At 41.4% G+C, this 24,072-nt stretch overlaps 1 protein-coding gene across 4 annotated transcripts in view; it reads right to left on the minus strand.

Annotated features, from left to right (window-relative positions):
• DNAH9 (dynein axonemal heavy chain 9) overlaps nucleotides 1-24,072 on the minus strand; it is a 361,130-nt gene that overhangs the window by 212,114 nt on the left and 124,944 nt on the right. For all 4 annotated transcript variants that reach the window (XM_032280243.1, XM_032280245.1, XM_032280244.1 and 1 more), the window contains 4 exons: nucleotides 17,161-17,318; nucleotides 13,281-13,419; nucleotides 10,520-10,807; nucleotides 4,193-4,403 (listed from right to left, as the gene is read on the minus strand). In XM_032280243.1, coding sequence (XP_032136134.1) covers nucleotides 4,193-4,403; nucleotides 10,520-10,807; nucleotides 13,281-13,419; nucleotides 17,161-17,318 — 796 coding nt within the window. The remainder of the gene's footprint in view (nucleotides 1-4,192; nucleotides 4,404-10,519; nucleotides 10,808-13,280; nucleotides 13,420-17,160; nucleotides 17,319-24,072) is intronic.

The following is a 24,072-nucleotide window of genomic DNA, read 5'->3' on the forward strand; positions in this document are numbered from 1 at the left end:
CCCCCTGTACTTCTATTTTTAGTTGACTTGTCATTATTGAGAAAAGTTACCTTATTTTGTGTATTTATTTTATGTTAATTACCTTTAATAAACTTTCTTATTAATTCTAGTAATTCTTCAGTAATGTCTCATAAATATTCTAGGTACGAAATTGCATAATAAACTGAACAATAATTTCTCTCCTTTCCTCTAACTTATTTTTTTCTTTCCTCCAATTTATACCATCTATTTCATTTTCTTGTCCTATTGCATTTTCTAGACCCAATAAGCAATAATGTCAACAATAGGCAACACAGACTTGTCCCTTATTTTTCATAGAGATTTACTGTATCATTATTCAGAATGACTTTGTTTTCATTTCAGCTTAAGGTACAGAGCATTTATTATATTTTAGGAGTTTCCTTTTATTCCTACTTTACTTAGAACTTTCCATTAGGTATGAATTGCATTTGAAGTATCTATTTAGTGATCAAATGATTTTCCTCTTTAATTTGTCAATGTTTTATGTTAATACTGTGAGAAATAATTGTTCCATCCTTAAGTTTCTGGAATAGACTTTACATGGTCAAAGCGTATTATTTTTGAGATACTGTTTGATTCTACTTACTGATATTTTATTTAGAATTTTTGTATCTGTATTAATGAGTAACACTGGTTTTTTTTGGCTCCACGTAAAATTTGATATCAATATCTACATTTTTACATTTACATATTTACATTTACATTTACATATTTGCATTTACTCCACGTAAAAGTTGATATCAATATTAATCTTGTCCTGAAAAATAATTTGAGTTATCTCTTCATAATTCTGAAATTATCTTTTTTTTGTTCTACTCTCTTTAAATTTTCCTTTTCATTAGTTTACTCAAGTTTTCTACTTCTTTTTTTTTTTTTTTTTTTTTTTTTGAGATGGAGTCTTGCTCTGTCGCCAGGCTGGAGTGCAGTGGCAATTTCGGCTCACTGCAACCTCTGCCTCCTGGGTTCAAGCGAGTCTTCTGCCTCAGCCTCCTGAGTAGGTGGGACTACAGGTGTGTGCCACCACACCCAGCTAATTTTTGTATTTTTAGTAGTGACAGGGTTTCATCATGGCGAGGATGGTCTAGATCTCTTGACCTTGTGATCCGCCCACCTCGGCCTCCCAAAGTGCTGGGATTACAGGCGTGAGCCACCGCACCTGGCCCAAGTTTTCCACTTCTTAATGAGGAAATTGTATTAATTTATATTTTGCTAGGGGTTCATCTATTTCTTTTAGTTTTTCAACTATGTGTCATTAATTAAATATCTTCTGCTACTTTAGTCTTGTCTGTTAATTTCAAATTATATGTACATTTAACCCTTTTTCCCCATTAATTACTCACACAATAGATGTATCTTATTGCTCTTTACAGAACCAATACTTACATTTATTTAACTTTTATATCTTTTTGTGTTCCTCCTAGTGACTAATTTCAGCTTTTATCAATTCATTTTCCTTCATTTTCTTTGTTTAGTTTGAATAATTTCTTATGACAAATATTAACTTCCTTTACTTCTAGCCTACCTTTTATAATAAAGTGAGTTTAAAAAGTTTTCCCTTATAGGTTTTAGATGAATCCCATAGGTTTTCTTGCATGAAGTATTTTTTTATTGTGTCCTAGACAGTTTGCAATTAAATTTTCTTTTTGATACAGGAATTAAGAGCATTTCTTGATTTGCAAGTAGTAAAATCATTTTTGGTGACTTTCTTGCTATTTTTTAAAATTGTATTCTATTGTTATCAGAGAATGTGAACTGTAAATTGATGCTGTTGAATTCATTATAGCTTTCTTTGTAGCCAATTACGTTTTTAATTTTTGGAAATGTTACATGAACCAACCAGGAAAGAATTACTTTCTATTTATGGGATGAAAAGCTCTGTAACTTTGTATTATATTGACTTTAATGATATAATTGCCAATTCCTTTATGTGCTTATTTTTCTGTTTACTGGAATTAATTTTGAAAATAAAAAACAAATAACAAATAAATAACATTAAAATAATTTGTTATATTTGTACTCTTTTAAAGTCCTCCTAATTTTTTTTAAGACATGACAGTCTCACTATGTTGCCTAGGCTGGTCTCAAACTCCTGGCCTCAAGTAATCTTCCCATGTTGGCCTCCCAAAGCCCTAGGATTATAGGAATGAGCCACTGTACCTGGCCCCTGAACATTTTTAAGGGCTATATTCCATTTACTTTGAAGTTATCTTGGTTAGTGAATACAGACTTGTAATTATTATATCTTCCTTGTTAATTTCCCCATTTAATGTATAAATCTAATAAAATTTTAACTAGAATTCAGAGTTAAATTTTTTAAATTACATTATTGAGCATATATTTAATATGAAAAAAGAAGTGCTTGAAACAAGACAATTACAAAAGATTATTGAGGAGGGACTTACCTCATTGGATATTAAAATATGTTATAAAATGATTGTAACTGAAATAAAATGATATTAGTATAGGATTAAATAAAGAGGTGAGTCAAACAGAATAGAAAGCTCAGAATCAGATCTCAATATACATATGGAATTTAATAAATGACAAGCTGGTATTTAAATTCAGAGGAAAAGGATAATTTAATAACTGGTGTGGTTATAATCAATTATCCATCTGGAAGAAAATAAAGTTGATTTTGTACCCTACCTCATACTAAGCCCTAACATAAATTCCAGATGGATAAAAAATGTTAATGTAAAAGAATCTTTTTTGACCAAATTTATGATACTATATCAGCAGCTAAAGAGTTATAAACTAATAGAAGTTCCAGAGGCTAAAAAGACTAGACAGACATAATTTCCTTTGTTAAAAAGAGCATGGCAAAATAAAGTATATATAGACAAAGAATAGGTTGGAAAAACATTAGCAATGCATGTGACAGATAAAGGGTTAATATCTTTGATATATAAAAACTCTTACAAACTGATAAAAAACAATAGAAAATAACAAAAGAGCAAATTACTAAGATTAATAATAAGAAAAAATACTAAGTCTCACTAACAGCAAAATAAAAATTAGACTCTGGTTGTTAAATCACTGTGTTCTACACCTCAGATGAAAGTTCCTAAATTAGAGAAATCCAGAAAGTTTGACCCCATGTGGTCATTTAAACATCAGAAGGGGGCTGAGATTTCCTCACTTCAGAAGCCACATAGGTTTTAGAAAGAGGCCCTTATCAGCTCAGGGACCTCTCTTCTTTTCCCTCAGCTTTCTTTTCTGCTCTCTTCCAGTGCCAAAGGACCCTTTACAACGTCTACTGGTGATGTTCAGTTCTTTGAAGGTAAGGCTGAGATCAGCACCCAGCAAACACAGGATTGGGGTCCTCTGAATCACTGTAGAAGGGAATATGGTTCTAGGGGCCCTCCTGGGATTTAATGGAAAATCATCAGGGGCCTGGCATGGCCACAAGGTTCTGTAGCATGCAGCTTCCCCATCACGGCTGGAGCAACACTGAATAGGTGAGTGGTGTCCTTTGTGGGAAGCCAGACTGCACCACTTCTTTGGTAATGAGCCATAGACTTCCCTACCCAATACATGCTTTGAGTCTACTGCCAGGCAGTGGTTTTTGTTTGTTTTTGAGATGGAGTCTCACTCTGTTGCCAGGCTGCAGTGCAGTGGCAAGATCTCAGCTCACTGCAATCTCTGCCTCCTGGGTTCAAGTGATTCTCCTGCATCAGCCTCCCGAGTAGCTGGGACTACAAGCGCATGCCACCACGCCCAGCTAATTTTTGTATTTTTAGTACGGACAGGGTTTCACCATGTTGGCCAGGATGGTCTCGATCTCCTGACCTTGTGATCCACCCATCTTGGCCTCCCAAAGTGCTGGGATTACAGGTGTGAGCCACTGCGCCCAGCCAGCAGTGTGAACACTGCACCATGGCTCATGCTCCAGAATCAGTGAACTACAGCTGAATGCCTGCACTGCTTTATCCTCTTTAAAGGCACTCTCCAGAAGGAAGAAGTCCCCAAAGAGAAAGAATATCTGAAAAACTAAAGTTTCTCTCCAAGCCAAAATTGGTTTCTTCCTTTCTACTGGCCTTTTCATCGCCTTCTGCAGTCCCAAACAGATCAGCCCAATGTTCTCTTCTGCAATTCACCCAACAGTATCCAAGTGCACCACAGGGACTCTGAGGATAGCAAAGACTTTCTCCTGGGAGAATCCCACACTTACCATCCTTCCATTCTCGTGTGGCTGGATTAATGATGCCAAAGAGCTCATCATTTGTGACTGCTTTGGGATTGAGGTCAGTCCAGACGGGGCGCCGTTTCATGATCTGATAGGTCTTGTGCAAGGACCTCAGAACCTGTGACTTGCCTGTACCAGCGCCACCCACCACGAATACAGAGTGCCGCACGGCCAGGAGCTCCTCCAGCTGGACCACCTGGGGAGGCAGGAAATTCAGCCAGCGGGACCAGCCTGTGACTCACCTCTATCCCACTGCTCTCCTGTGAGCCCAGCTGGTATCTGAAGTGAGACCTGAAGTCAATAAAGGAAGGAGTATCCACCCCAAGAATGTGAGGAGGTCTGAAATATATGGGCAACACAATTCATTTGTTCACATATTCATCATTCGGTGATATAATTATTAGTTACCAACCAAGTGCTACAGTGTGTGCCAGGTGGAGGATTCAGATGCCATCCTTCTGCTCTCCATGATCTTATAGTATGGTGGAGAAGAAAGTCACATTCACAAATTATTCTAAGGTAAGATGGTAAATACTATCTTAGAGGTATTTATAAGGTGCTGTGGAAATAGAGAAGGGAACAACTGATTTTGTACACATAAATCAAACAAGAAAGGCTTCACAAAGGAGGGACATTTGAACAAGGGCTCCAGGGATGAATAGGAGTTTACCCAGAAGATGAGCAGGAAGGAAATTCCAGGCAGAGGCAGCAGTACAGACATGCAGTGTGACAGAGTATGATGTGGTTGGTTGACCAGGTAGTTTGGTGGGGCTGGAGTCAGGAGTCCTGTGGGGACAATGGTGGCACTGAAGGTCTCATCTCTCTTGCACTGGCTTGACTCTAGGTGCAGCTTTCCACACGATTGCAGGAGCACACTTACTGGAATAAAAATCTGACCAGCCACTGCCTTCATTCTGTCCCATTCATTGTTCTCCATGGCTTTGGCGGGAAATACAAATCCTTAGATTGGTTCTTAAGGTCCTTTTGCAGTCTGGTCAACATCAGACACTACTCTTATTTATTATCCTGCAACACAGAGTCCAGCCAGAGAACTACTTGGAGCTCTTAATTGGTGCTCTTTCCTGTATCTGTTCCTTCCTTCTGTTCAGAAGTAACTTTCAGCTGGGTGAGGAGAGAGTTGGGAAGAACCTCCAACGAGGCTTCAGCTCAGATATGCATGAAAAAGAGTCAACCATGTGAAGGACAGCAGGGAAAGCCATCCCAGGTACAATAAGCATGAGTGCAAAAGTCTTAAGTTCAGCATTAAGCTTAGAGGTCTGAAAGACCAGGGGCAAAAATGGGGGAGTGGCATGAGATGAGATAAAAGAGGCAAGCAAGGGCCAGAGAGAGAGATATGCAGAAATTGGTAGTTGGAATTTCATCGTTAAGTATGATGGGAAGCATTTGGAGGTTTTTTTTTTTTTTTACATTGTTGAGTGGCTTTTTATTTTTATTTTATTTATTTAACATTTTAAATTTATACTTTAAGTTCTGGGGTACAGGTTGCACACATTGTGCAGGTTTGTTACATAGGTACACACATGCCATGGTGGTTTGCTGCATCCATCCCCCTCATCATCTACATTAGGTATTTCTCCTAATGTTATGCCTCCCCAATCCACCCAACCCCTACTATCCCTCTCCTAGCCCCCCAACCCCATGGAAGGCCCCGGTGTGTGATGTTCCCCTCCCTGTGTCCATGTGTTCTCATTGTTCAAAACCCACTTATGATTGAGAACACGTGGTGTTTGGTTTTCTGTTCTTGTGCCAGTTTGCTGAGAATGATGGTTCCCAGCTTCATCCATGTCCCTGCAAAGGACATGAACTCATCCTTTTTATGGCTGCATAGTATTCCATGGTTTATATGTGCCACATTTTCTTTATCCAGTCTATCATTGATGGGTATTTGGGTTGGTTCCAAGTTTCTGCTATTGTGAAGAGTGCCACGATAAACATACATGTGCATGTCTTTATAATAGAATAATTTCTAATCCTTTGGGTATATTCCCAGTGATGGGATTGCTGAGTCAAATGGTATTTCTATTTCTAGATCCTTGAAGAATTGCCACACTGTCTTCCACAATGGTTGAACTAATTTACACTCCCACCAACAATGTAAAAGCATTTCCATTTCTCCACATCCTCTCCAGCATCTGTTGTCTCCTGATTTTTAATGATTGCCATTCTAACTGGCCTGAAAAGGTATCTCAATGTGGTTTTGATTGGCATTTCTCTGATGACCAGTGATGATGAGCTTTTTAAAATGTGTTTGTGGCTGCATACATGTCTTTTTTTTTTTGAGAAGTGTCTGTTCATATCTTTCGCCCACTTTTTGATGGGGTTGTTTTTTTCTTGTAAATTTGTTTAAGTTCTTTGTAGATTCTGGATATTTGTCAGATGGATAGATTGCAAATTTTTTTCCCCATTTGTTGGTTGCCAGTTTGCTGTAATGAGTTTGCTTTGCTATTAAGTTTAATTAATAGCAAAAGAAGCTTTCTAACAGGTCTTCTCATCTGAAAGGGTGTGCCTTCCAGTTTTATCCTTCAATACCATGAGCCAGCTCAGCTGTAGAGTCCCCCATTCAGGTGGCACTGAAGGAACTGAGAGGCAGATACCCAGATAGAACAGTAAAGTGGGTCTATCCAGGGGGCCAACAGCCTACTGAGCTGAGAGCCTCAGGGGCTGACAGCATTTCAGGCTGAAGCTCTTTGGTTTAATTAGAAAGCTCTTAAGTTTAATTAGATCCCATTTGTCTGTTTTGGTTTTTGTTGCCATTGCTTTTGGTATTTAGTCATAAAGTCCTTGCCTATGCCTATGTTCTGAATGGCATTGCTTAGGTTTTCTAGCGTTTTTATGGTGTTAGGTCTTATGTTTTAATCTTTAATCCATCTGGAGTTAATTTTTGTATGAAGTGTAAGGAAGAGATCCAGTTTCAGCTTTCTGCTTATGGCTAGCCAGTTTTCCCAACACCATTTAATAAATAGAAAATCCTTTCCCCATTGCTTGTTTTTGTCAGGTTTGTCAAAGAGCAGATGGTTGTAGATGTATGGTGTTACTTCTGAGGACTCTGTTCCATTCCATGGGTTTGTATCTCTGTTTTGGTACCAGAACCATGCTGTTTTGATTACTGTAGCTTTGTAGTATAGTTTGAAGTCAGGTAGCGTGATGCCTCCAGCTTTATTTTTTTTTTTTGCTTAGGATTGTCTTGGCTATGCAGGCTCTCTTTTGGTGCACTTGGAGGTTTTAAGCATGAAATTGACCTGAGGTCACTGCATTAGGAAGGAAGGAAGGAACGAGAAAAAAGAAAGACAAAAGGGAGGAAAGAGGAGAAAGAGGGAGAGGAAGAGGGAGATGGTGCTCTGGCTCCTGAATGGAGATTGTATTATATTCCCAGACTTTTGTTTGTTTGCATAAACAAGGGATTTAACAGAGATGCCATACTCAATACAGGAAAGATTTAAAATTGCTTTCTAGATCCATCATCTTTTCTTTTTTTACTTCAACAACTTTAGTGAGATATATTTTGTGTACCATAAAATTCACCCTTTGAAGTGTACAACTGAATGACTTTTAGTATCTTCACGTAGTTGTGGAACTATCAGTACTATCCAATTTTAGAACATTTCCATCACCCCTAACAGAAAACCCCATACCTATTAGCAGTCAATCCCCACTCCCACCTTATCTCTGTCCTATGCATCCCCTGGTCTACTACTTTCTACCTCTAAAGAGTTGTCTGTTCTGTACATTTTATATAAATAGAATCATATAATATGTGGTATTCTGTGACTGGTTCATTTTGACTTAGAATGATGTTTTCAGTCATGTTGTAGAATGTATAAACATTGTATTTCTCTTCTTCCCCAAGCTTTATTAAGGTATAATTGACAAATAACTATTGCATTTATTTATGTGTATAATATGATGTTTTGATATATGTATACATTGTGACATATATCAAAGTAATGTGACATAAATCAAAGTAATTAACATATGTATCACCTTACATACCTATCACTTTCTTGTGCTAAGAACATTTAAGGTCTACTCTCATTGCAATTTTCAAGTATGCAATAATCTTTTTAATTATTGTCATCATGCTGTACAGTGGATCTCCAGAACTTATTCACATGTTTAACTCGAACTTTATACAACCCTTACAGACAAACCCAAAGTAATGTTTGACCAAACATCTGGGTACTCTGTGGCCCAGACAAATTTACATGTAAAATGAACCATCATAGTCCCCATAACCTAGAAGTTCAATAAAACACATAAGAGCTTTCAGCTCATTACTTTGAATAAGTATTCTTGCTTTGAATAAGTTCACTTTTCTTAAAGTTCTCTGTTCTCCGAGACTACTGACTTCCTGCTCTAATTTGAACTGATTGCTTTCTAGGCCTGCTAACAGCTGTCATTTCAGGATTTTTTTTTTCTCAATTCTTGCATTTTTTGAACTCACAATATTTTTCTTGTTTTTCATTCTTGTTTTGCTGTAGTATGTCCTTAAGTAACTTACTCAAAAAGGGTGTATAAGAAGTAACATTTATAAATCTGTAAATAGCATGAATGATAATTTGGTTGTACAGAATTCTAGTCTTGAAATCATTTCCCTTAAGTTGAAGGAATGGTTTTCTTGTTCTCTAGTATCCAGTTTAGCTGATAAGAGATTCTGAGTTCCTCCTGAATTTCATTCCTTTCCTGGAACACTTGTTGATATGGTTTAGCTTTCTTTGTATCTCCACCCAAACCTTGAAGTGTAATCCCCATGTGTCCGAGGGAGGTGACTGGATCATGGGGGTGGTTTCCCCTATGCTGTTCTTGTGATAGTGAGTGAGTTCTCATGAGACCTGATGGTTTTATAACCGGCGTGGTGCAAGGGAAGAGGTGTAGTTGCAGAACAGAGCATGGCGTCTGAACTTAGACTTCATTTCAAGCCCTGACCTCTCCACCTGATTTTTAGTAAAACGTTATTTAAATAGAGCTGTGATAAATGTTACAAAGGAGAAATGCACTGTACAAGGAACACAAAGAGTGTCTGCAGCTCTTTCTTTCCCCTGTACTCTCTCTCTCTTTTCCTGCTGCCTTGTGAGGAAGGTACTTGCTTCTCCTTTTGCCTTCTGCCATGATTGTAAGTTTCCTGAGGTCTCCCCAGAACTGCAGAACTGTGAGTCAATTAAAGTTCTTTCCTAACTACCCAGTCTCTGGTATTTTTTTATAGAGGTGTGAGAATGGACTAATATACTTGTACTACTTTCTCACTCACCTAGGAGACTTATTCTTTTCTCTTGACTCTTGACCTCTGAAATTCCATGATGATATGTCAATGCACAGATCCATTCAAACTCATTCTGTTCAGTTCTGTCTTTCCAATGTTGATACATGCCTTTCCAGCTCTAGTTAGCTTTCTGACCTTTTTCTAGAATTCTTACTGGTAACATACTGGATAACCTAAATTGATCCTCTATATATCATCTAGTTTCTCACACTTTTTGTCTCTGTGTGTGTATGTGCATGTGTGAATATTTTACCATATGAAGACACATAATACATAATACTGTTTATAGCTTTATCCTGGGAGGGTGTCTTTATCTTTCCATCCTTTCACTGAATTTTGAATGCCATCAATGATACAATTTTACATTTAAAAGAGGTCTTTATAATTCTCTGATAGTGCTTTTTGTTTTTACAATGGCATCTAATTCTTGTTCGATGGATATCATTTTCATTATTTCCTTCAAAGATGTTAATTAGAAGTTTAAAAATGTTCTCTTTGTTATTTTCACTGGTTGTTTTTGGTGTGTGTGTGTGTCTGTGTCTGTCTGTCTTTCTGTCTGTTAATCTGTCTTTATCTCACATGTTGTTGGGTTTCTCCAGTATCTGGTAAGCCTCAAGGTTAAATAAGTTGCTGCGCTGTGTTGTCCAGGAGACGGAGAGGGGTGTTCTCCTCTGCTAGTCTCTATCCAGGGTAGTAGAATTGAGTGGAGCCTCTGTAGATGTGGCCAGACCTTGGCCTCTGTCTTTGTCCTTCCATTTGTGGATGAGTGAGCAGAGAGTTGGCATTCAGGCTGAGGTACCCCAAACAGACTGGAAAGGGCTATAAAGTAAAGATCCTCCAACTTTCCCCTATATTCCCCACCATGCATTCCACATTGTGCATCTTCAGTGAAGAGCTGTTGAATTGAGTTATTACTAACTAGGTACATATCTGTACATCTGAAACAACCCTTTGGATTATGGATGAAGGATAACTCATTGTACAGGAAAATAAGTAAGAGATAGAGAAATCCTGGGAGGAAAAACCACATGTACCTTGAGCACAAAGTTGTCCTCAGCCTGGAGCTTCAGATCCACTATCGCCTTCCTAACCAGAGCTTCGAAGTTGGGGTCTCTCCTCCGGGGGACATCCAGGGCAGGAAAGAGGTCCCCGATCAGGCCCATGAATATGGGCATGTCATCTGTGACAATCTTGGGGATGTTGAAGTCCCGCAAGGAGCGCATCAGGACTTGGTCCTCAGGCCGGTCAGGGTCTCCTCGCTTCAGGGATCCTGCCACCACCAGCACAGACTTGATGGCTCGCAGGCCCCAGTCGTAGTGATCCTGTGGGCAGTGTTAGACCAAAGTGGCAGAGAGACAGGACACCATGTGCTGCGGTGAGTGTCTGCAGAATCACAGATAGCCTATCAGCATTAAGTCATTTCTGAAGCCTGGGCAGAGACATGGGAAGTGATGAATGACTTAGAAAATCATGTTCCCAGAATTCTAGTTCTTGGTCTAACACTGGCTACTTTTCCAGTTTTGATGACAGCAGGGCAGACACAGAACATACGAGTGATATCGGGGGCAGAAAGATCAAACAGGACCATTTTCAAACCTCTCTGGCTACTCTTTGCACACTCAGCAGGTAGAATTGGAAGGGCTGTCAAGGAGGAAGCCATGTTAGCTCTTAGAGATGTGGAAGCTGAGCTTACATGTGCCACCTTGGAGGTCTTCACATTCTATGGGAAAAGAGGTTTAAAAAATAGCTCCTTAAAGTGGGTTCTATGAAAGACGAACCCCCTGGTCACAGTGCTCTAGGTAGGGTCTGTGGGAGAGTGGACCACACTGCTGATGCCAGGCTTCAGGCAGCACGGCGTGGGAAGGAGCTGTAGCATGCAGAACAGAGCATGGAGTATAAACTCAGAAAGACTTCTGTTCAAGCCCCAGCTCCTCCACTTGATTTGTAGCAGATTATTATTTAATTAGAGCTGTGGTAAGTCCTACCAAGGAAAAATGCAATGTGCAATGATGACAAAGAACATAGTGGCTGTACTGAGGATACGGATCAGACTTCCCTAAGAAAATGGCATTAAAGAAGACCCTGAAGGAGTAGAATTCAGTCAGGCACAGATGAGAAAGAACAGCAGTCAAGGCAATTGAAAACAGGATGTCCACAGGCTCAGGTGAGAAGACAATCAGTTTCAAAGAACTCTAAAAAGATCAATGGTTGGGTGCGGTAGCTTACGCTTGTAATCCCAGCACTTTGGGAGGCTGAGCTGGGTGGCTCACCTGAGGTCAGGAGTTTGAGACCAGCCTGGACAACATGGTAAAACTCCGTCACTACTAAAAATACAAAAATCGGCCTGTATGGTGGCACACGCCTGGAATCCCAGCTATTCAAGAGCCTGAGACAGGAGAATTGGCTTGAACCCAGGAGGCAGATGTTGCAGTGAGTCGAGATCACGTCACTGCACTCCAACCTGGGTGACAGAGTAAGTCTCTGTCTCAAAAAAAAAAAAAATCAATGGAGATGGAGCACCACATGACAGGGAGAGAGTTGTGAGCTGCTGCTGTTGAGGTAAGAGGAGACAGCACGCCCTGCAGTCTTTAGCAAAGAGTGATAAGGACATTGGTCTCTATCCTAGGACCAGTGAGGAACGTTTTTAAATAATCACTCTAGCAAGTGGCTAAAGCACAGATCCAAGGAATTAGAATAAAGGTGGAAAAGCTAGTAGAAAGGTAGTTGCAATAGTTTAATAAAAAGATAAGGGTGTTTGGAACACAAGTGGTAGCAATGGGTAGGGGAAGGAAATGAGACTTATTTGAGAAATATCCAGAACATAGAATCATTAAGGGCTCATTTAAAATTATATCTAGGACCACGGAAGAGGAAACGGTTCAGGGTAATTCCCAGGGTCCTAGAGTTAGCAAATGAGTGAATGAGGGGTCAATACTGAAGCTGGAAACACAGGAGAAAGAAGCTTGGGCTGAGAGCTAACAGAAATCAGCTTTAGACGAGCTGAGCTGGAGGAGCTTTTTAAACACTCGGGGGAGCTGTGGTACAGACCATTGAATGCACAGGTTTAGAGCTCAAGAGAGAGGTTTGGGATGAAGCCATGAGAGCGGGAGTCCCTGGCCTAGAAGTCAATGTTGGGGAAGAACCTAGAGAGAAGATACAATGTGAAAAGAAGTATGAGGAAAATAGGATTTTCTGCATCTCGGACTGACTTCACAGGACTGAGAGAGCCTGTGCTATGGCAGTAAAGGTGATCAAAAATAGATAATCCCAAAGCTCATGGAGGACAGCACAGGGAAGCTTGGCCATTGATCCTTGATGAAAAGAAATTCTCCGTTCAAGGTGGAAACCTTGCAGGTACTTGGTCATGTTTTGCTAAGGTGCAATTTTCTATGAATTTCCTCTTGTCTTAGTGGGAAGCTACAGGTAACAATGAGAAGCTCAAAGCTGATTAACACCTAACCTGCTTCCCTACCCCTCCCCATCTATGTCCCTTAAGGTACAGACCATTTACTCCAGGGTTTTTTCTTGGCCACTGTAATGTCTCTCATGGGACACTGGTGTCTGTGAGGTGTTGCTAAGTATTCCATTAAAAAATGGAGTTTTGAGGTTAATTTTGAAAAATGCAGAGCTAAAAATTGAACATAAATCTTTACTGTTAAAGTGTTCACAGCTTCTGATATGCTTATGGGCACAGTGACTCTCTATGAGAAAGCTTGAGCATGTTTTCCTAATACATTTGTTCCAGAACCTTTCCAGAGCTGGGGCTAGTGCACGGTGCTCGTTTGTCCAGCCTACCTGTTTGGAGAGAAGCTCTTTACACAACTGATAAAGAGTGATGAATTTTCTGGCTAATGACCGGGCTTCAATGAATCCTTCTGCCACCAGCATGATTTCGCAGATCAACTCAAAGTCTGGAACCACCATTGCACAAGGCCTGAGTACAGGGAGACAGGAAGCCTAGTCAGTTTCGCAAGTACAGTGTTGAAGAGGGGACTGCAAGAAAATACATACTGGCCGAGATCACACATGGAGGCATCTGTGAGTGCAAAAGGTCATGGAAGGACCTGAGCCATTATTTCATCTAAGATGTTCAATTTATTCTATGTGCTGCTGCAGTTAGCATGAAGACTTTCAACTTAGAGATGAGTTAACTAAGGATAAAGAGAATGAAGTCTCCTCCCCAGCGTGATGGATACTGTTAGCAGGCAGGTGCAGACTTGGAGCTGCCACTCACGTCTTGTGACTTGAATTCAGTGTGTCTTACGCCAGGAATGAATTAGTCAAGCAAGTTGTCTAGAATAGATTTGAGGCTTAGAAAAAGGAATTGAGTTTCTCTACATATCTATGAGAAACTGAGAGTTCCCCTATTCTTCATCTTCAAAATGTGTGTCTCCTCTAAGCCTAGATACCAGGGCTTATCCTGTACTTACTTGAATACAAAAGTAAATTTCTCATGATGAGGTGTAAAGTATGTATTAAGTTGGTACAAAAGCAATTGTGGGCTTTTTTTTTTTTTGCCATTACTTTCAAGAAACGGAGAGTTCCCCTATTCTTCATCCTCAGAATGTGTGTCTCTTCTAAGCTTAGACACCCATGGCTTATCCTGTACTTGTTTGAATACAAATGTAAATTTCTCATGATGAGGTCTACAGTATGTATTAAGTTGCTGCAAAAGTGATTGCAGCTTTTGCCATTACTTTCAATGGCAAAAACCCCAATTACAGTTGTACCAAGCTAATACTTATTAACCCTACTTTGACACAGAATGGCATATACAATAATACAGAAAGCGATTTATAGAAGGCTTTGTTGTGATTTTTTTTTTTCCTCTGGCACTAAAAACATTTGATTTTAAAATTACACTTTATTAATTTGTTAGATATGTAATAGGAGCCTAAGGTTGTTACCTATCTTCAATTGCATTTTCCCTACACTGATACGAAATTTTCAAAAACATTTCATTCAAGCACATTTTTTTCTTGAAATATTTTACATTCTATTCAAATTCAAAGGAGCAACCAAATACTTAAATTCTCAAAATTATTTTGCAACCTGAACATAAGGGTAAATATACATTTGTACAACAGAACAGAAAAATACTGGTGTAAAAGAAAAATTATACAATGACACAAGGAAACATTAGTTAATGAAGTAGTATACTAAAGTAACTAGGATACTATATAGAGTCTGATCCCAATTTTGAAAAAGAAATACTCTACTGATATAGTATTGAAAAGAAAAATGCCAAATGGTTACACTGATGGTCCCTGGATGACAGGACTGGGGGCAGGGAGGAGCAGAGGCTCTGGGTTCAAACTATGCATTCTGCCACTTACTAGCTGGTTCACTAGCTAATCCCAGTAACTAGGGTTACTACCCTGAGGAGTTTGCTGAACGCATCTGTTTTCTCACTGGATACTGGAGAAACTAGTACTATCCACCTCGTAGGGTCTTTGAAATAATTAAATGTAAAAGTAGATGTCTGTATTTACTATTTTGAAAAAATGTTTATTTCCAGATTTCTGTTTAGGGATATATGTTATGGACTAAATCTTGTGTGCCCCCAAAATGCAATGTGATGCTATTTGGAGATGGGGCCTTTGGGAGGTCATTAGGTCATGAGGGTGGAGCACTCATGAATGGGATTAATGCCCTTTTAAGAAGAGGCCAGAGCTAGGATACAGCAAGAAGGTGGCCGCCTGCAACCTGGAAGAGCACCCTCACCAGAGCCTGACCATGCTGGCACTGTGCTCTTGAACTTTCAGTCTCTAGAACTGTGAGAAATGTCTGCTGTTCAGGCCACCTAGACTGTGGTGTTTTTATTATAGCAGCCTGAACTGGCAAAGACAATTCCATTATGCAAAAAATTTCAGCAAAAATAAAAAAGGTAAAGAATTCTTATCTGGGTGATAATCTACTTCTATAATCATTTGTAACACAAGGCTCATTTAATAAATACTTTGTAGAAACAAACTGCCAACAATGCAGTATTCTGTAGCACCCGTTTAGACAGCTTGTTGGCATTCCAACAGCTCTTGGTTAACACAGGGACCCAGCTGAAGAAGAAGAAGCCCACATCACTCCAGCGACAGAATTTGCTACGACTGAGAGAGTGAAGTACTCAGGGAGCTGCCCAGTGACCTCCTACACCTTGAGAAATCCCATAAAGTGTTGACAGCCTCCCTGGATAGACAGTACTATATTTCTCAGTCCAAAAATGAGACAAAACAGCTCTATCACAGTTCCCCACAGTCTTTTTCTCTTAGCTAAAAGTTCAGTAAGCAGGCTGAACACACTGGCTCACACCTGTAATCCCAGCATCCTGAGGTCGGAGGTTTGAGACTAGCCTGACCAATATGGAGAAACCCTGTCTCTAATAAAAATACAAAAAATTAGCTGCGTGTGGTGGCATATGCCTATAATCCCAGCTACTCAGGATGCTGAGTAGGAGGATCAGTTGAACCTGGGAGGCAGAGGTTGCAGTGAGCTGAGATCATGCCATTGCACTCCAGCCTGGGCAACAAGAGGGAAACTCTGTCTCCAAAAAAAAAAAAAAAAAAAAATCAGTAAGCAGAAAATCAGAAGCCTTGAAGCATTCTTCAGCTTTCTCTTTGTTGGGCAAACTTCTCTTTTCTGGAAAAAGAATGCAGCCTCCAGCTCCTGCTAGAAAATATATTTGTGTTTTCTTATCAAAATAAAGAAGATTTTAAAATATAGCAATGTCTGCTGGTGGCAAGGGTGAAATAAAAGAAGTGTTCTCATGCGTCGCTACGAGGAGGGTAACCTGGTACTACTCTTTTCAGAAAGCAATTTGGACTGTGTATCAAGAGCCTTAAAAATGTTTCTACCCATTAACACAGTAATTCCGCTTCTGGGAAGCTAGCCAAGGAAAATAATCACACATACAGGAAAAAAAGATTTATATACAAAGATGTACATTACAGCATTATGCATAAATTTATTTTAAATGTTAGAAAGTCTTAATATTTAACCATCGGGGACTAGTTAATTACATTGAAAACCATGCACTTGATAGAAAAATATGCAGCTATGAAGTGAGATTTATCAAATATATCTAATACAAGACAATATTTATGATATGATTATGATAGACTATGAAACAAAAAAACAAAAACTATGTAGACTGCAAATGTAGACCGCATATGGATTTAAAATATGTGTAAAGAACACAATTAAGCAGAAAGCAATTTTACTGCATTAAAGACATTAAAGATGGTTGTTCAGAATCTACTTTTCTGGTCAGGCATGGTGGCTCGCGCCTGTAATCCCAGAAATTTGGGAGACTGAGGTAGGTGGATCACAAGGTCATGAGATCGAGACCATTCTTGTTAACATGGTAAAACCTCGTCTCTACTAAAAATACAAAAAATTAGCCAGGCGTGGTGGCATGCGCCTGTAGTCCCAGCTACTCAGGAGGCTGAGGCAGGAGAATTGCTTGAACCCGGGAGGCAGAGGTTGCAGTGAGCCAAGATTGCGCCACCGCACTCCAGCCTGGGCAACAGGGCTAGACTACATCTCAAAAACAAAACAAAACAAAATCTACTTTTCTAAATATTCCAAATTTTCTGTAAAATATATGTCACAGATTTTAAGTGGAAACAATGAAAAAAACTTATCTTTTGGAGCTTTTCCATGGGGCAGAGCTGAAACTCACCTAAAGAGAGCCTTGAGGTTCTCCGGCAGCTCCGTGCGGCCGGCATAGCCCGGATTCATGGTGATGAAGATACCGACAGAAGGATTCAGGTTGATCTCCTCCCCAAGAAAGCTGAACCGCTGCTTCTTATCTCTAATCGCATCTTGAATGCTTTTTACCTGGTGAATCAATCAATCAGTGAGAAATTCCCCAGTTGCATTTCAGTGGAGGGATCATAATTAAAGCTGGGAACCCACAGTCCCACACAACATGAAGAGTGTTCTGTGACCCCTTTCACTGAAACACAGGCATGATGACCACACCCCAGACCCTTTACTGATGGGCCCTGCGTGCATATCTAAAAGAAATCTGACCCCTGCAAGGCACAGTGGCTCACGCCTATAATCCCAGCACTTTGGGTGGCTGAGGTGGGCAGATCAGTGGAGGTCATGAGTTCAAGACCAGCCTGGCCAACATGGTGAAATCCTGTCTCTACTAAAAATACAAAAATTAGCCAGGCATGGTGGTGTGTATCTGTAATCCCAGCTACTCAGGAGGCTGAGGCAGGATAATTGTTTGAACCACGGAGGTGGAGATTGCAGTGAACTGAGACAGCACTATTGCACTCCAGCCTGGGTGATAGAACAAGACTCCATCTCAAAACAAAAACAATAACAAAAACACCCTAAAACACACACACGCGCGCGCGCACACACACACACACACACACACACACACACAGTCTGGCTGCCCACATCCATATTTATGACATGGTGGGTAAGAAAATGAGAGTGGGTAGCAAACAGGTGTTTAACTCCTTCAATGTGGGTTCTCTCTGTAGTAATAGCTGAAGTGTATTAGGGCTGACCACTGGCCGGATACAGTTCTGACCACTTCTTATGTGTTAACTCATTTGAGCTTCACCATGCTTTGAGGGGGGCACTTTAATTATGTCATCCCCATCTCTGATAAAACAGAAGCATGGTGAGATGGAAACATTTGCCCAAAATCACACAGCTACTATTTGGGGCATCAGGATTTGAATCCAGGCAAATGAATCTCGGATCCTGTGCTTTCAGGTATTGCAAGACAGTGAGGATGCTATAGCTACCTGCTGAGCTCGTTCTAAGTAAATGAGTAAAGTCCATGAAGTACATCGTCTACAGAAAACGCTTAGAAATACCAGGTGACATGAGGGATATCCATGTGCCATCCTGATCGCAACTGTGGTCCCTGTCTTCGTTTAACTCCTCAAAGCCACACCCCAGACTATACCTCCAGAACAGGTGGCCCTTTACAGATGAAGCAAAGGTAGGCTGGGTCAGACCCAGGGGGCTATTAGTATTTTTCTAAAGAGAGCAGCCTTTTTCTTAAATGTAGTCTGGAGTCAGAGAAGGATTCATCTTGACGCTTGACCCAGTCAGATCTATCTTCTAAATGACTCTCTAGCAGTGGGAGGAGAGGCAGAAGTGAAATTCAACGGTTTATTGTCACACCTGGTACTTGGAAACACATATACAAAAATGATCAGCAACAGAGCAAAGATAAAAGGGACACACTTTCAGGCTAGCCCACAGCCTTGTCCAGCCTGGCCCCAGAAGATCTTTGGAAATTTCCAGCCTCTCAAGGTTCTTGGAAGCAAAACCCAAAAGCTGGGGCTGGTGTAAGGTTTTGAATGAGCCCCAGCAGGTTGGCTAAGTCCAGGGTGCTAGAAGACCCAAGGGTAGTCTAGTTCTATGGAGATGGGGCTGCAGGGGTGTGTGTGTGAGATGGTGGGAGGGGTGGGGGAAGGCAGCTGGACCATCTACCACTGGGCATGGCTGTCTCCCGAGTACACAGTTTGCCTAGATGCATGACAGTTCTACAATTAGGATTCAGCTCCCTTCCCAGAGTAAAACACTAATGACTAAATGCGTTTGAGCTCACAGCAATTAGTTTGAAACTGAGACTTCTTTTCTACGTGCAGAATATCAATGCCATCCTGGCAGAGGCAGACTTCAGCAGCCAGGATGCTGGCCAAACAGATCAAGCTCTGCTGGTTTGCTTGGGGCTCACAGCCCAGCCCAGCTCGGCCATGGAGTCTCTTGTGGCCTTCATCAACCTCCAGGTTACGTGACTGGCAAAGGCTGGTTCTCTCCTTTGTCTCTGGTCTTCCCATCCACAAAATATAGACAACACTCACTTTATTAGGGAGTGGGAAAGCAAGTTTAATCAGCATATATAAGTTGCTTTGCTACCTTTGGGCGAAGACTAAGGCATGAGCCTGGGACCTTTTCTGCTGTTCATTCTGACTCAGCATTCTCTCTCAAAACACCAAAGCCCAGAAACCTCACGCTCAGCAAGAATTTATGATGCACTTTTGGATTGGAGGCATCTGTGCTTTTGTGTAAAATTCTGTAGAGGGGCTCTTGAGGGAGAGTGTTGAACAGACTCAAAGATGCAGTTAATGTTGGAGCATCGGTGCTCATAGAAATTTTGGTTAGGCTGGCTTGTACAAGACAGGCTTTACAGCAACTGAGGTCTGCAGGGCGAATCACTGGAACAAAGCAACGATCAGGGTTGAGGAGGCCTTGATAAAGTCCAGGTCCTGGAAAAGGCCGGAGGTTCTTTCAGGATGCCTGGGGGCAGGGAGCAGGGAGTGGAGAAGCAGGCCGACTAGGGATGGATGGATTAAATGCAAGCCCAGCCAGATGGAGGTACACACACAGGTAGTTTGGCAACTGACAGCTAAGGCTGCCAGGCACATCTCACCCACTGTGATCTGTTTCTCTATCAAAAATGCATTGTTTTCTGAGGATTTTAAAGCCACAGTGAAAAACAAAAAATAATAACTGACAGTTCTGAGCACTTAATATGTACCAGGCACGGTTCTGAGTACTTTCTGTGAATTATTCCCTTCCAAGCTTTTAACAGTTGTTTGAGACGGGTAGTCTTAGATCCTCACTTTGTAGATGAAGAAACTGAGGCAGAAGGCAGTTAAGAAACTGTCCTATGTTTATATAAGATGTTAGCATTTGGGGGAGGCTGAGGGAGAGATATGTAGAAATTCGATGCTATTTTTACAACTTTCCTATAAATCTAAAATTGGTTCAAAATAAAAAGTTAAAAGAAAAAAAAGAGAAACTTGCCTGAAACCCCACAGTTGGTAAGTGGAGCAGCTCAGGTTTAAAAGCCAGGCAATCTGGTGCTGAGCACATGCTTTTAGCTACTTTCCCCCAAAGCCTCTTGTGCCAATTTCTCACCAAACACATATATTGTCAGAGCAATTTGTTTTACTCTGAAAACTATTATGTTTGTTATAATTTAGAGGTGTAGTTTCCGCAAAGTAAGATGTTGTCACCCTTTAAAAAGACAAATTAAAAAAAAAAAAGGAAAGCTATGTAGGAACCAGTGTTCTCAAATGGGGATGACTTTGCAATCTCTCTCTCCTAGGGGTCGTGTGGGAATGTCTGGAGACACTTTTGTTGTCTCAGCAAGGAGTGGGGGTTGCTGCTGCCATGTCAGTGGGTAGAGGCCAGGGATGCTACTCAACATCTCACAATGCAGAGGACAGTTCTTCACAAAATAGAATGATCAGCCCAAAGCATCAGGGTTGCTGAGGCTGTCAAACCCTGATCTAGACCAAACATTTTACCAGTGAGGACTCTGAGGCTGAGAAGACATAAAATACTTAACCTCCATCCCACGGCGTGTGTTTTTGGGTCCAAACCAATTCCCACGCAAATTCTTAGTTCCACTCAAGATAAATCAAATCAGAAATTCTGGGAGTGGGGTCCAACAAGATGTGTCGGAACAGGCCCTCCAGGTGATACTGATGGAGGCTGAAATCTGAAAACTACTGTAGTCCAGTCAATTTTTACATTTCTACTCATCCCTACTTTGGCCCAGATGGCCCCATTCACAGCTGCATACTGACCTCCCTCTTTCAGATGGGAGAGTGTTGAACAGACTCAAAGATGCAGTTAAGGTGGGCGCATCAGTGCTCATAGAAATTTTGGTAAGCCTGACTTGTACAGGACAGGCTTTAGCAGCAACTGCGGTCTGCAGAGCAAATTACTGGCACTAACAACGATCAGGGTCCAGGAGGCCTTGATAAAGTCCAGGTCTTGGAAAAGGCCAGAGGTCCCTCTCTCCCTCTCTCAGATGAGCCTGGGTCCTCCTCTTCCTTCTGCCCCACCTGGCTGGCCTGGAGAGGTTTCGTCCCTGCAGAGCACTCACCAAGATGAACTGGGCTCAGTCTTGGAGGTCTTGATGTAAATCCAAACTCTACAGTCCTCAGCAGTGTTTTTCCTCATTTGTCATCCTCTCTCTCAGCTCTGGTTCTCCAAATTTGTTGAACACGTGAACCATGTGGAAAGTTTTTACAAAGTACCAGTACACTGGTCCTATTCCACAGCAACTAAATCAAAATCTTTTGGGGGTCGAGACTGTGCATTACTACTGTATAGAATTACCCAGGCCATTCTAATGTGCAGCCAGGGTTGAGATTTCTGTGCCAGAGTGGCACAATCCTTGATTTGATTGTGTGTAGAGATCACTGCAGGATGTGTTGACATGAACATTCTGTTTCAGCAGGTTTCAGGTGGGGCCTGAGACTCTGCATTTCTAACAGGGGATGCGGGTGCTGTTGGCTCAGACTTTGAGTAGCATGGGGCTAGATGACACCAGCCATGCCCGGCACCTTCCGCTGTCACTCTCAGGACACCTAACTGAAAGTCAATGCACTGATCTTGCCTATGGACCATGCTGCCCCATACCAATCTCATGGCCTACAATTGCCCCTCAGCCAGATGGTTTTACTGTATCTTTCCAGCCTCTGTGGCCCTTAAAATTGCACATCTTTCACGGAACTTATTGTCTGCCTTATAATTTCGATAATTTACCTAGGTTTTACTTCTATATATTGCAAGCCAGCCCTGATGTCCAGCGGTCAACCTTGTTATCTGCACAAGCCTTGTGTGCTCATCTGACCATAAGAGCTGCATTTCTCACATGAGGGTGACATCTTCCCCTCATGACTGGAAGCTGCTGATCACAGAGGGTTCTGTCCCTGTATCCTCCCACTCAGGCTAGGGCCTTGCCTCTGACTCACTGTGTAAAGTATTAAGGCCATGCTGTCTCTGTGCAGGTGACATACTTTAAGGAGGTCATGGGCTAGCCCTATGCTACAGGGATCTTGGCTTTTTCTCCTCACTCCTCTACCTTGGTCCTTCTATTCTAGGAGAGTGGCTCATTTTGCAGTCCCCTGTGGTCATTCTCTTTTCAAGTCTCTGCCCCAAATGCCATGTGCTATTTAACATTCTGCCTGGCCCACTCCACGCTTCCCACTGCAATGGCAGATTGGAGTCTGCTGCCTTAAGGAAGTGCAACCCACTCACCACTTTTTAAATATTTTAACATTTTGGTGTTTTTTCCATTAGATTTTAAGCTTCTCTATAAAGGGTGTTACATGGGAAGCTCCCTTGGCTCTGAGACTGGAGCATTTGTTTGGTGCTTGGAGTACTCTGAGCCTCGCTATGATGGGTTCCCAAGTCCTTGCTGACTGATCTTCTGCTTCTACCCACTTCCTGCCTCTGCCCAACCCATTATCAGGGCTGCAAGCAAGAGAAGAAAGGGCCAGGGATGCCTGGCCAGAGGGCACGGAGAGAGACAGGGCAATGGGGTGTGTCCTGGTGGCATATGTCCCCAGGCACAGAGAACCCAAAGCATAGACAGCTGATTGCAGTAGTAAAGAAGAGATTCTGGAAAAAAGTAAGTACTATCTTAGATATTTTAAAAATAGCAGAGTAATTTATTTATTTATTTATTTTTTTGGAATTGCCACACTTGTGTTTTTCCCAAGTGGTTATGTGACTTTGCTTGACCAGTCTGATGGAGACATGAGAATATCCACTGACAAAGATGATGCAGACCAGCAACAAAATCACTTTTGTACAAGTTACTGGGAAGGGGAGCACAGACGGGCAAGGAGTGGAGAGGAGGAGAGGGGAGGGTGGCGGAGAACTGTTAGCAGCTGGTGTGGCTTCTGAACCAATATGCCAGCCTGGATTGCCATGTGAATAATTAAGTGCAATTTTCTCCTTGGATGGGTATACGATTTCAAATGTAACCAGCTCAGATTTTGCCTGGGCTGTTGTCAGACCACTTTCTTCAGAAATGTCTCTGATGGGTGTGTTCCTAGATCAGTGTGTGACAGCATCAGGGACTCCCAAGTTGAACTTATTTCATTTGATTCCAAAAACAAATGGGAACTAAGTGATCTTAGAGAATGCATTGCTGGCTTTGTCTTGAGCAGCTTCAAAATAAAGCAAATTCAGTGTCTACCCAGGGGGAACAATGGCTGTTGGGCACTGCCTCATTGATTAGTACATTGTTAAGCTTGATAAGATAGCTCCAGGTTGGTCCAGCTGAGGAGTGAAGGGCATAGAGAAGACCTGTGAGATCAGGGTTTGAACCCTTTTTCCCTGCCCTGTATATCCAAGCCTCTACTTCTCTTCAACCCATTTCTTTTAGTGTTCAGATAATTATGATAGTAATCTTCAGATAATTATGATAGTAATCATCCTTATCACCGTCACCACCACCATCATCATCATCGCCACCATCACCACCACCACCATCATCACTAACATCATCACTGTTCCCACCATCATCATCACTGCCACCACCATCATCATCACCCCCACAATCATGATGCCCACCATCACCATCATCGTTAACATTATCATCACTGCCACCACTATCATCATCACCATCATCACACCACCACCATCATCATCACCCTCACCATCATCACCATCATCACCATCATTGTTAACATTATCAACACTGTCACCACCATCAACATTGCCATCATAACTGCCACCACCAACATCATCACCATCACTGCCACCACCATCGTCATCATCATCCCCACCATCACCATCCCCGCCA

This window comes from Sapajus apella, unplaced genomic scaffold (genome assembly GCF_009761245.1).
Source record: "Sapajus apella isolate SASKATOON/1434 unplaced genomic scaffold, GSC_monkey_1.0 scaffold12, whole genome shotgun sequence".
Classification (NCBI taxonomy): Eukaryota; Metazoa; Chordata; class Mammalia; order Primates; family Cebidae; genus Sapajus; species Sapajus apella.